We start from the raw sequence: 13,672 nt of genomic DNA, 5'->3' as shown, positions 1-13,672 counted from the left end.
ATTTTTCCACGAATGTCGACTGTCCCTGTACATTTTATATGAAACATATCATTTTATTTCTATTGTAGTTAGTGTTTCACGCATTCTAAGTAATTTTAATATTCCTCTATACTGCATGCTAACATCTTTTTCTATAGAGTATGAGAAAATTGTTCTGCAAATAATTCTATTTACACTGCAAATTTTGAATCTTAAGTTTTTTACTTGTCAGTTTTTCTAATCTGGCAATAGTAGAAGCTGCCTTTTCCAAAGTTATAAGTTTGGAACCGCTACCCTTTTCAGTCTTTTTTAAGAAAGCTGTCAAAAATTAGCTCTCTGTCGCCTTTTAATGTGCACAAATAATTTCAATATAGGCTATTTTTTAATTTAAAAATATGCTACTTGCAGAGTACTATTTACCGTTCTTTTTAGTAAAAATTATTAACTCAAATAACTTTATCAGATTATTAATTGAATTAACCAAGTTTATCTCTGGATCTTTACTATAACTTCTCCTTTCCGTTTTCCTCACCAGCATGCAAATGATTTAGCCAGTATTTAAACTGAGGTTTTGTGGTTTTAAGATGGAGCGGAATTTCTGGCTTGCACGCTATGTGTTACTTTCCTGCACACATAGCGTGCATGTGTTACTTTCCTTTTATTTCTGCTTGCACGCTATGCGTTACTTTCCTGCCAGCTCTGATAGTTTCAATTATTAGGCTGTGCGTTATATCGCTGCTAACACTTTGACGCTCCGGTAGACCGAACCAGCTTCTAGTAATAATTAACTGTGAAGTCTTTGACTACTGTTCCGTGTTTAACTTAAATTCCACTGCTCTGTTTAGTTGCATTAGCTGATATTGTTAACAGAAGAGAGTGCTTTCTTGTCCTAAATTTTATTTAAATAAAAAGATTATTTAAACCTTCTCAAAACTTTGTTGTAACCTGAACATAATGATAAGTCTCTAAGACACGTTTTAGGTTTGTTGAGGGTTATTGGACTAATTACCAGCAAAACACCACAAATTCATTGATTGTATTACCAAAGTTTGATAGATGAATATATGCAGTAAATTACGTGCTGAGTATAAGTAATTTTTTGTTGCTATTTAATTAACGTGTTTCTTTACGAAATGTTAGTATCAAATTCTCAGGGGATGCGAAATATTTCGCAAAACTGTTAATACAAATCTCAGGCCGCGAAATTTCTTAATATGTCCAACGATTGTCTCGGGAATTTCGTTTTTTTTCCTGCAATGAAGTTACTGAAATTCACAAGCATCAGTAGTAAAAATTCAGTAGCAATCTAAACCATTGTATGCAGTCTCATAAAAAAAATAAGCATCATAATGGAAGGGCTTTTCTGAACAATTCTTAATGGACTGCAGATAATCTCTTAAAGTTTATAGCAGTAATTAAAAAAACAGGGCTTTCATATGGATTATATGGATAATAAGATAAACAGAGATTTTGTCTTTGTAACTAACACTGTGCATTTCTTTTGATGTTTTATACCAGAAGGTTAAATTTAGGTTTTCAAAATGTGTTTCTTTATTTTTAATAAACCTCGTAAATATTAATATCAATATATGATAAATTCAGCTTTAGCTCATGTGTGTCTACACAGTAAAAAGATTTCAAAAATTTCGCATTAATCAAAAAAGTGGCAAGTAAATACATCTGAGAAAAACGTGGTCTTAAGTAAAATAAATAATAATAATAATAATAATAAATTATCAAGCTGATTATAAAATGGATGGTGAAATATATTTAATAATACCACAAGCCAAGGCAGAACACTATCATCGATAATTCTGGGAAAAGTTCTGAGACTGTTTAAAAGTTTCTGAGTAGAATCATAATTTATAATAATCTTAACTTAGCAAAGATACGGGAATGTTCAACAGAAGTAAAGAAATGGAGAAATTCTCCAGAATAACATAGATAGCAACACAATTATTTATAAGATGTACAGCAGATTAAATAAAGCATCGTTAATGACTTGTACGGCTTATTCTGAAAGACCTTAAAACTATCTAAGGAAGAACTTTTTTTCAAACGTGCTTAATATAGGTGAAGTAATAAGACATTATGATTGAGTATTAAGCCTCCCATGAATTGTCTAGGTTTTCTGTCTGGAAGGAAATTATAACTGTAGCATGGATGTTTTAAGTAACTCGTGTTGAGAATAATTAACATAGTAATAAACGCATAACAGGAATATGAATTTGGTTAATAATATAATGAGTATGATGCTTAAGCGTAGGCTTATCGTTTAGGCAAACTCCAGTATTTAAATATTATTCCAATGACGAAGTATGAGGAACTGCATGATTTTTGACGCAGAAAAGAAGCTGCAAAAGCGTCTATGAGAAAATTTTTCAGCATCTACTACCGTTAATTTTTCGTTCTTCAGTGTGTCAATCGGGAAGAAATAGCTTACAAGCCTTTTTTTCCCTTCACACAAAACTGATCATTTCTGGAATTAGTAAGAATATTGATGCTATTAGTAAGAATCACGGTGGAATTAGTAAGAATAACGATGTTATCTGTAACGAACAGAAAAGTGCTAATATATATCAAGAAAGATAAAACGGATTCTGAAAATGTACTGATAAATGAGTACAAAAGATAAAATTTATAGCATGGATACCATTAGAGAAGTCATAAATGATTTGAACGCATAATTTCCTTACATTTAGATGGAAGCAAAACTCACAGGTTATCACATAAGAAATAATTTTTAGATTTCAACAGCGTGCTTCGTTATTAATGAAATAAGAATTGCCACTGCCAGTTTTAATTATAAGGGAATGTCAAACCACCAAAATTTCAACGAACTGCTTTATTAGTAACATTGAAATAATGTTTAGCCATCAGTAGTTAATATAAATCAGGTCTGGGGTTCGATCCCCGGGCTAGGCAAGGTTGACTCAGCCTTTCATCCCTTGATTGGGTGTATAAAATGAGTACCAAGTTCGCTTGGAGACTAAACACCAGGGGTTCTGCGACAAGCTGACCACTTGCCCAGGTCATATGCTGATGAACTCCGAGAGTCAAGGTCAAGAAAGCAGATTTCGGGGCACTGCAGGCCGTGGCCCACAAGGGCTGTTGCGCCACTGAGTTTAGTTAATATAAGTTAGTCCTTAATAGCTAAATATTTAGTTTCAGATGAAATACAAACCTGCGTGTAAATAAAAACATCGTGCGCGTGCTGCCTAACCGGGATAGTGGTTAGTGACTCTGCCGTAACAAAGAGCTCGGTTTCGAATCCCGGAGAAGCCATAGATATTCGTACACTGTCTGTGTGGCATGGGGTCACTCTAAATATACGGCAAGCTGAAAGTCTTCTCGAGAGGTTGGCGGTAGGGAAAGAGTGAAGAGGGAGAAACTCGAACCCGGGATGCTGTCCTTCAAAACTGGGGGTGGAACTGAGTAAAAGTCGTACTGTCATCTGTATGGTGCCCAACGACAGGCAAGGAATTTTGCCTTCTTGCCACGTTGAATTCACTGGGCTTGCTATGATATCAAACGAGAGATAAGTCACAACAACAACATTGTGCGCTATTTTCTATTTCTGGATGAATACAAAGACTAACCCGCTAAAAGCTGCCATATTAGTTTTGTCTCCCGAAGATATCTTATTTCTCCGATTTCTTTGAAGAAGAAGCCTTGCAATATACTTCGAATGGCACAGAAAATATCCGAGGAAAGCTGCTTAAAAGTGAAAGGCGGTGACATCCAAGCTGATCATGTTAGAGGATAAAGCAGTAGTCTCAAACACAAATAACATACAAGCTGAAAGCATGATTTAAAAGTAGTTGACGAACCGATTTCTTTTAACTAATACGAAAAGTACTTTTTTAATAAAATCTTTTCAACGAAACTAAATATTAAATTTTATTTACTAAATATTTATATCATACATACAAAATAATAATAATAATAATAATGACACTAAGGAATAAACACAATTTTTATTTATTTTCTATGTGAAATCTATAGCTAGTATCTACATGAAATTTCTTATGGTTGCACTTTGTAATTTAAACAAATTTGCAGGCTGACATTTATTTCAAATAATTCTAATGCTTTTAATTAACTTCTAAAGAACTACTTTCAATTCAAACTAAAATACGTAAACTAAGTGGGACAAAATATGAGAACAAATGGTGACAAAATTCTCAATAAATCATTAATTTTTTAAACGTGTACGGGAAAATTGCATATATCTGCGTGCAAATTATTCTCATTTTTTTTTTTTATTTCTCACTACAACTTTCAGTTAAAGTACTTCACCAGGGCTCCATTTGGATAAACCTTCTAATTCTGGAGAAAAATTGCTAGAAAGAATCTTCAGATGCTGATTATTCATTCTGGTTCTGTTCTTAGACTTACCAATTTTCAACTGCGAAGAAACTTGTTCACATATAAATGTACTTCCAAATATGTTGCCAAAATATGTATTATTATACTATATTATTATATGCAAAAATATATATTATTAGCATACTTATTGCAAAAATTGGCCCACCAGCGGCCGAGCGGTAAAGTCGCTGAACACTGGTAGTTCGGTTCGAGGTTCGAATCACGCGAACGGGCTGGCTGCATGGGCGTTTTCGTGGTTTTCCCCATGTGTAACGTGTATACGAGCCAGTTTCCCTTAGAAAGACCTCCACGAAGGCATCCCTCCCCTTAGGCAGATAGCCCTAGTGTGCTTTGCCATAATTAAATACACCACACCATATTGCAAAAATTTTTAACTGAAGTTTATTTATGCTTTGAAATTTTAAGAATATATGTATTTTCAAATCTTAAGCAAGGAAAAAAGTTAATCAAATCTGCATTTTCAAATCCTTGAATACGATTTAGATCACAGTGGAATTAATTAGCGCCATTTGCAGATTTTCTGGAGCGTTACTCGCATCTTAGCTTCAGAAAAAATGTTCAGGATTAGTCCTTTTAGTATTGTCCTTTATATTGTTACCAGAATTTATCTTAATCTTTATATTGTTACTAGAATTTATTCGGATTTTTTGATTTTAATGAATAAAAGACTTATCAGATTATCTCTTAAAATGAGCTTTGTATTTTAAATTAATTTGGGTAACTTTAAAATTTGCGGGTAACCTATATATCTGTTAGGGATACATTCGTCTGAAAAAGTCAAGATTTCAAATATATCAGCGAAATAATTTGATGCTTTAGTTTAATGGAATAATTATTTAAATATTCAAAAATTCAACTCACCTTTTCTGTGCCTAGCGTTGATTGTTGCAACGGCTATGGAGAAATATAGTAATGTACATAGGAGTTTCATGACGAAGCTCTGAAAATAAAATATATAGACCATCAGAAACCACTTACAATATTAATTGTTATTTGAAGACAGTAATAAACTATCCACAATTATATTTCTTTATGTTAACTTATAAATACAGTTATTAGAACATCCGAACATATTACATGAAATACTGGACTTGAAGCTTTAATTTTGATTGTGAGTATAGCAATAATCACTACTACTAAAAGCATTTAAAAGGAAGAAAAAGATTACCTCAGTAACTCGTCTTAAAATCTCATTTAAAATCATATTGACAGGTTGAACATCAAAATTAGAGTACAAGAAGTACTTTTACAACTAAAAGAAGAAAACGTTACAAGAAGAAAACTTTTACAAAACTAAAAATTTAATAATTGAAGAAAACATGAAAGATAGCAAGCGATTCGTTAAGATAGGATTGTTTAATTCTTAAAACCGTGCTCTTTGCAATGGAGTTAAAACCCTGAACAAATTGCTGTTTAAAAGCTATAAAAAGAATTAATGCAAGAAACCAGTTTAAAGTACGATTGTTTAATTTTTAAAATTCTGATCTTTGTTTTGAAATTTAAATCTTGAGAAGATTTCTGTCTTTAAGATAACTAAAATTAATATTCATACCATTTTACCCTATTCTATTAATTAATGTGTGTACTTAAAAATATAAGCAATACATTGAAACCATCGTGAAGGTAAACCACAGTTTAATCCGAAAGCTAGGGAAAAATTCGAGTTATTTCTAATTTTTGTACCGAAATTGCATATAAATTAACAAGCACAGAGGATTTATTTATCTATTTGAAAAGAGAAAGCTCTAGTTTTGAGTTTTTTCAAAAGTAAACTTTTCAATATAATGAATATAAAAATATTGTTATAATTTCAATTAAAATAACTTTTTTCTTTTAATTAGGGTCCGACTTTAAATACATTTTTCACATCATATCAATTGAGCTGCCTAAAGCTTGGTATGTTCTACTTTTATAAGCTGCTGCTATGCTCTACTTTTACAAGCATCAGCTAAAGAAGTTTCAGGGTTGGAAACGGTTGCTGCAACGCCGAGTAAATCGTAAAATTCCCCATAAAATGCTACTTCCGTAGACAAATTATCAACTTAAACTGAACGGATGCCGAGAAGAAATCTGTTATGTTTCGGACTGGCGAAATGAGGAACCCGGTTCTTTTGAACCTACCTACTAAGCGGCTAAGCTATTAGCAGTATTATATCATACGGAACATTTTAGATCGAGGAGTAAAATATGCTGCTCTTGGGAATCCTTCGGTACTGATTTTACAATAATTACTTTTTAGTGTATGCTTTGGTTGTCTGTGCTATTGCTAAGTCTGACAGCCTCACAAGACTTGCTGAACTTGACTTCCATAGACTGAATTGATTCTTTTCTAACCTAGTGAACTTCTCAATTCTCCTTTCCATTTCGGGTGCTTGTATCCGAGTCAATAGCAGCGCCAAAGGAGGATCCCTAGTATCCAAGATAAGGGACTATGCAATATAACCAAAACTAAGGTTTTAGTCAAAACCATTGTGACAGCTTGAGTTTCGGCTAAGGCTCAACTCGTGACTGTATTCCATCCTTACTAAATCAGCTATACAGAACAGTAACCAGCTCTAGGTAACATTTGCCTGACCAGAAGACGCATAATATGAGTTTAACTAATGGATTTATCTATCATCCAACTTTATGTATCCATAAAATTTCTAACTGGTTTTACTAAGAACCGAAGTTTTTAACCCGAGGAATTATTTAAATTAATTGGCTGTAAAAGTGGAATTTGCAATTTTTATGGTTAAATTTCGAGCTGCTTATTGTACCTAAATTAGGTATTTGCTTGGGCTTGAAGTTTCGTTAATATTGAACATAGATATAATTAAGCTTAATTGCAGAATGGGAATGAAAACGGTACGGCCAGATTCAATTAAGTAAAACGATAGATTAAAAGAGTATTGGTCCTTCGCTAGTTTAATTAATAGTAGTAATTAAATAATTCAGTTGTATGATCTGAGCAAAGTCTTAATAGGATTTCCATATTAGAAAACTGAACAACATTTTCACGATATCGATTCCATTATTACATGTGTTATGAATTGCTTCAAATGCAACATTCGGTTAAATTTTAAGGAGACTTCACATTATTTTATACTAATTCAAAATACATACTTTTTTTTTCCATTTTGGGGATAATTTTTCAGAAGCTATATTGGTTGTTTAGTAATCAATCCATTTCCTTACTGTTTTGTTCTTCATGCTAAAAGTTTTGACCATTAAAAGCGCACAATTTATAATAAGAATTGTATACGAAAGTAGAAATTTGTGATTCTTTCTGACAATCAACAACGGAGTTACGCTGCAGAAAAAATAATCTGATTAGAAAAGGATAGCTAAACTTCTTAGATCTCATATGGTTAAATAATAATAATTTGTTTTTCTCAGCCTGTTCTTTTTGTAACGTATAAAACTAATTTAAAATCATTATATTTTTATTATTATTTTTAATGCTATTCTGCGTAGTACTTAAAAACTTATCTTGGTTGTCAACATAGGCTATATTAAATCTTTTTCTTTTCTACTCTTTGAAAAATAACTTCTCAAAAGAGAACTTTTACGCCCTTGGAATTACGCCCAAGCTTTAGAGTTTATGGAAATACTGGATTCATTAGACTGTAAAATGAGCATTTACTCTCATCACCACAATATTAAAAGCAACTATACAATAATATGTAGCTTCTTCTACATCCTAGATTAATTATGCAAACTTGTGACACGCGTGTTAACAGTAAAAGGCAACAGCATTCGAGGTAATACACCATCATTCGCCAACACCTAAGAACTAAACTTCCTGTCTGAATTCAGGTCAGCTTTTGTATTCGCGTGAACAAGAACAACACTAATTATTAAAAAAATTTTCTTTGTTTTAGTTCAACAATACCGCTGCTCGAAATAAGTGCTGCTTGCTAAAATTACCTATCTTTCATTTAAAAAATGTGCGTTAAATCTCAGTAACCACTATGCCTTAATTGATATTTAGTAATTTTTAGTACATAATTTTAGCTAGAATTCAGCACATAATTTACTATAATTCAGTACATAATTTTAATCAGAGTTAAATATATAATTCTGAAAACTTATAATTTTGAGGATATATTTTTATAATTTTTTATTAATATCAAGAAATTTACGTGCTTATAAGATTTGAAGCTCTTTGTATCTCTAAATTAAGATTTCTCAAAATTATAATTTCCTTGGTTTCGAACATGATCTTTCTAAAACTGTCGGTGAAGCTTGCCAGAAATTTTTACCAATTGTACAAATTTATTGTGATTGTATGATTATAACAAAATGACAAACAATTGTATTTTTCGCGTAAAAATATAATGTATTTTTTAACTTTATGTTAAAAACAGATGGTATGGGCTTTTCCTCCTCTTTAAATAGTTTTTGCATATAGATATGATTTTTAATAATCTATTTTCTCATTATTATTATTTTATATGTGACTTGGTTCGTTTACTTGTATTTTATTTTGCAGTAGTTTTACTTTTTGCTACAGGATGCCTCAAAGATCATAAATATTATGATTAAATGCCTTTTACACTGTTAATCGCAGACTCATATGATTCCGCTTCGTTAAATGAATTGATTAAAGGGGATTTTTTGGGATACTAAATTTTTATCATGTGGACACCTTTTAATAGAAAATATCCATGAGAAAGAAATAAAAGAAATTTTACATGATAGAATTACTCAAGAAAAATTTGAATTGATAAAATTAAAATTATCTATGATATTCTCAAATAAATATTTAGGTGACCGTATGAAACGAGTGCTAAGGATAAGTACTATGTAGTATGTTAAGTTTTCTGAATGAAAGCTTTCATATCAGATAAATATTAACAAAAGCATTTGTTTTAAGTTTCTTATCATATAAATAAACTAAGCAAAAGGAAAACTTAAAAATAAACTAAAACTAAGAAAAACTAAGAAATAAACTAAGAAAAAGGATCAGCCTGAAACACGTTGAATTCCCTTTTGCCAATTGGTATCGAGAGATTTCCCAATTACCACAATCTATAGATAAATCTCAACGATTACAACTCAGATTTTACATCTTTCAGATTTTTACCGTCTTAAGCTGTTAAATTAAGATGCACCAATAAACTGCAAATGCCAGTCTTCGAAAGTTTACAGTAACAGATATATCACTTTTACTTGATCGACATTCATTCTAGAGAAGAACTGTTACTTGCCAGAAAAATATGTGAATATTTTCACATTTTTATTTTAAGTCACATTTTTATTCGGTTCGAAAAAAAAATGCATGTGAACTAGGGCACTCACTGGAAAATATACGTATTTTTTTTCTCTTAAGTAAAATATGCAAAACAAGTCTGGCCTCATCCTGAATGCTTAACGCAGTCAATAAACATCTTGAATCAAGGACAACTTCAAAATCAATGGAGTGTTATTACCATATTGAAGTAGTCTGAGGTGTTTATTCACAGATGAGCATTTGTGAAGCATCTTAAGTTATATTTATTATTCATTTGTGCTATCTTCAAGAGTTAATTAAATCAACAGGAATGAACAAATAATAGCTGGCATTTGTTAATTACTAGAACGCATGTAACAATACAGGTGGGCCGAATTCAACACCAATTCATATAAAATTCTTGAATCTGTCAAATCTTTTACGTAAAAGGTTAGGATATTTAGATGCGGCAAACTACACGAGAAAAGGATTTGTCGAAAAGGAGGGATGCTTTCGTAGAGGAATTTTAAGGTAAACTAGTCTTGTATTCACGTTATACATGGGAAAAAACAACCATGTAAGGAGCCCCGTTTGCCAGGGTTTCAATCTGGGTCGAGCTTCTAGTTTTCAGAGGTACTGAATTATTTGGCCTCTGGAAAGGCTTCTTTATGTAAGAACAAATAGAAAAAAATAAACTTTTACGCATAAGCGTCTCTATTAACGCGACATTTGAAATCGGCATTGAATAAAAACAAATTTAAGAACGTAATTCCTAAAATGCCCATATTTATTAAGAAGATGCAAACGAAATTTAGTAAATTTTAATTGTAAGCTTCTTACAATTAAAATTCTGCAATTTTGGGGTTCATTTCCATCACCATAATTGAAAATGAGGAACAGTTTGAATTTCTTTTTAGAATTTTTTTAAAAAAAATCTTTTTAAATCAATGCAAACTTAGAAGGGGGAGGATTATTTCAAGAAATAGCAAAGATTGTATTAAATATGAAGTAAAAAGCTCTCTTCAGAAAAGTGGAAAATAAAATGTTGTTTATTTTAGGACTTCTTGAATTTTCTTCTTGATTTCTTCTTTATTTTAGGACTTCTTGAAAATACTAAAATTACGTATTTTTAGAGTACCAGGAAATACAGCAAAAGAAATTCAGTTAAAAGTTGTAACAATCGTGTTCTATTTTGTACTTCCTTGTAAGAAATAAAGGAAGTATTCTAACTTTTGGGTATCACATTTAAATGAAAATGTCTATTTTGACCGCTCTCGGATACATTTGCATGATTTTTTTTTTTTTTTTTTTTTTTTGCGTCACATCTGTAAGTACAAAATAAAAGACTCCTTTTTTCCAAAACCGATAGCAAAATGGATTTAAAATTGATTCAGAAGAGATTTTTTTTTCGTGATGTCTGTACGCATGTACATGTTTCTCATAACTCTAAAACGAGTAGCCGTTGAAATTTTGTGCATGGACTACTATAACATGTAGTTGTGCACATCAGTTTTTCGTTGCAATCGGCCGCACCAAACATATACGTATATATGTATATATATTACAGTTACCCGGAGGTTTTTATGCGTTTAGTTAATCTACACGCAATAATTGTAGAATTATCATGAATATAAAAATTTAATGCGGCCGCAGTAAAAATTCTTGATAGAATAGTGAATTAAGCCGTAGATGCACCAACTTCAGTGTCTTTTTGCACAATGGGACCATAAGTTAACTTTCAATTTGGTGCATCGAAAATTTGGTCTTCTTGCCGCTTGAACGAATTTCTTGTTTTGGGGTAGAAGTTGTAAAATTGTTTTTCTTTAACTGCTTTTAACTGTATTTGTTGTTTTATGCTTTTCTGTATGTAGCAGGTTTTAATGAAGATATTCTGAGATTTTATAAACTATCGTATATTTTGAAATACATTTCTAATGAAATTCGAGGAAATAAGTTTAAATGAAGTGCAGGGGGAAAAAAAAAGTATAATTTAACAGGCCATGAGGCCATGCAAGGAAGTCATGTGGTGTCCATATCAGATTTTTTGTAAATGTGTAAAGTTAAATCTAAGTAGCTGTTTAATTTTACCTGTTTACTCTTCCTTTGCTTGCAGGAATTTTTTTCTTTGTAAACAAAAGTCCAAGAACAGAGACAAGACGTACAATTTAACTAAAAGGTTAATAAAAGCTATATATCGTAGCACATTAGCAAATGCAGTGCGTTGGATTTAAAAGCGGTATGGAGCACAAATATGCAGTCTACAACATATACAAGTAATATTCTTAAAGCAAAAGCTGAAAATCATAACCTTCTTCTTGAATACAAATATTAACACCGTTTTCCAAATTTCTTGCGATATTATGGAGGACATTTACAGTTGTACTTCTAATTTACACAGTGATGCTGTGCCTCAGCTCTTATAAGGTGTGTGGATTCTGATTATATACCTTTCTGATTTTGATTGTATATCTACAAAAAAACTACACAAGAAGTAGTTCGGACTGGAGATCTGACGCGCCACACTCGCTTTGAAATAATCCTGTGTCGAAAGAAATTTCTCAACATAGCCACAGTCTCACTTATTGGAAGCTTGCGAAGTTGCGCCGTCCTGCTGAAACCAGAACCGACGTTCCTCTTGTTCTAAGATTACAACAAACAATGTATTATAATATTTTGGTAAGTTTCACTATGCATTGTGTTTAAAAAAACGGGCTTTACCACTCGCCGCCTGGATATGGCACGTCAGACACCAACTTTCTGAAGTTGGAAGTGGGTTTCCACAAAAAGATGGGGATTTTCAGAGCTGCATGTTCGATAATTTTGCGAACACATGTAACCATTCGTGTGAAAAATACTTTATTGGAAAACAATACTTAGTCCATCACAATGATGTGATCCCCAGTAAAGTCCTTCAATCATTGACAGTAGTATATACGATTAAGGTAATCAATTTATTTTAATTCGTGAAAAACATCAATTCGACATGGATATAATTTCAACATTTCCTTACTCGTTTACTCACTTCGCTCATTGTATGGGCTGATGCATTGATAGATATTTGCGTCTCCTGACTTAGGCGTCGTAAAAGTTTTTTTTTTTTTTTTTTTCCCCGAGTGGGGGAGATCTTGTCAGCTAATATTTGTGAGAGATCCGTAATTCAGATATTTAAATACGTACAACGCAGACGTTAACTGTCAACAGCTAAGTCTGCTGGCTTAAGCTAAACGTGTATTCTATGTATGTGAGCAAACAAATGCGAAAGTTACTCACCAAAAACACAGATCGGGTATAGGCATATAGATTCCTCAGGGTAAATAAATTTACTAGAAGGTTCCTAGAATTATTTCTTTCATCCTCGCTGTTTAACTTATACTGAACCTAACTGATATTCTGATCATAGCCGAGACAGAAAAGAATTAACATAAAAATAACATGGTGGTTAAAATAAAAGTTACAAATAAACGCGGCTATTTCACGTAAAAAAAAAAAAAAAAAAAAAAAAAAAAAAAAGCCACGATATTTAAATTTTTTAATCTCGAATCTATTTTCAAGAGTCAAAGAGTCATCAAAAAAGACTCGAATGTTCTATCCTTATCTAATGACAATCAGAATCAGTTATTATTAACACTTATTTACCGCTTTAACAGATGAAAGATAAAGGCAAATGGTGAGAAAAAATAAAAAAAATCTTTAAATCTATTACGATGAATTAAAATATAAGTTTTTATTCTGGTTGTAGTTTTTTTCTGCAAAAATGAACATAACACCAACATAACATAGCCATAAATTTAAATGTATTTTTATAGCATTTTTACGCTTTTATTCGTTTTACACTGCAAATAAAATTACTGTATACGAAAAGACATTTCTTCGCCCATAGACGACACAAATCTGCTACTTTATAGCTACACCGTGTCTTTCTGCACTTTTTCTGCCCACAGCAATGCAAAAAAAAAAAAAAAAAAAAAAAAAAGATGGGAAATTTGAAGGCAAAGTGAGTCTCATGAGACTTTTTCTTACTGTTTATAGAATTTAAGATATTGGAAAGTCGAGTATAGTTTAAATTTCTGCACGAAACTTTAAGATAAAAGTACTTTTTCGAACAGCAAT

At 31.7% G+C, this 13,672-nt stretch overlaps 1 protein-coding gene across 3 annotated transcripts in view; it reads right to left on the bottom strand.

Moving 5' to 3' along the window:
* The window catches only part of LOC118200858 (uncharacterized), a 103,826-nt gene that overhangs the window by 11,127 nt on the left and 79,027 nt on the right, over nucleotides 1–13,672 (bottom strand). For all 3 annotated transcript variants that reach the window (XM_085821667.1, XM_035372839.2, XM_085821666.1), the window contains exon 2: nucleotides 5,230–5,308. In XM_085821667.1, the coding sequence (XP_085677793.1) occupies nucleotides 5,230–5,299 (70 nt within the window). In that variant the 5' untranslated portion in view covers nucleotides 5,300–5,308. The remainder of the gene's footprint in view (nucleotides 1–5,229; nucleotides 5,309–13,672) is intronic.

The sequence above is a fragment of the Stegodyphus dumicola genome, chromosome 8, assembly GCF_044657685.1.
Source record: "Stegodyphus dumicola isolate Sdum_Otavi_A_Nest chromosome 8, ASM4465768v1".
NCBI lineage: Eukaryota > Metazoa > Arthropoda > Arachnida > Araneae > Eresidae > Stegodyphus > Stegodyphus dumicola.
This window is presented reverse-complemented; position numbering and strand designations above follow the sequence as displayed.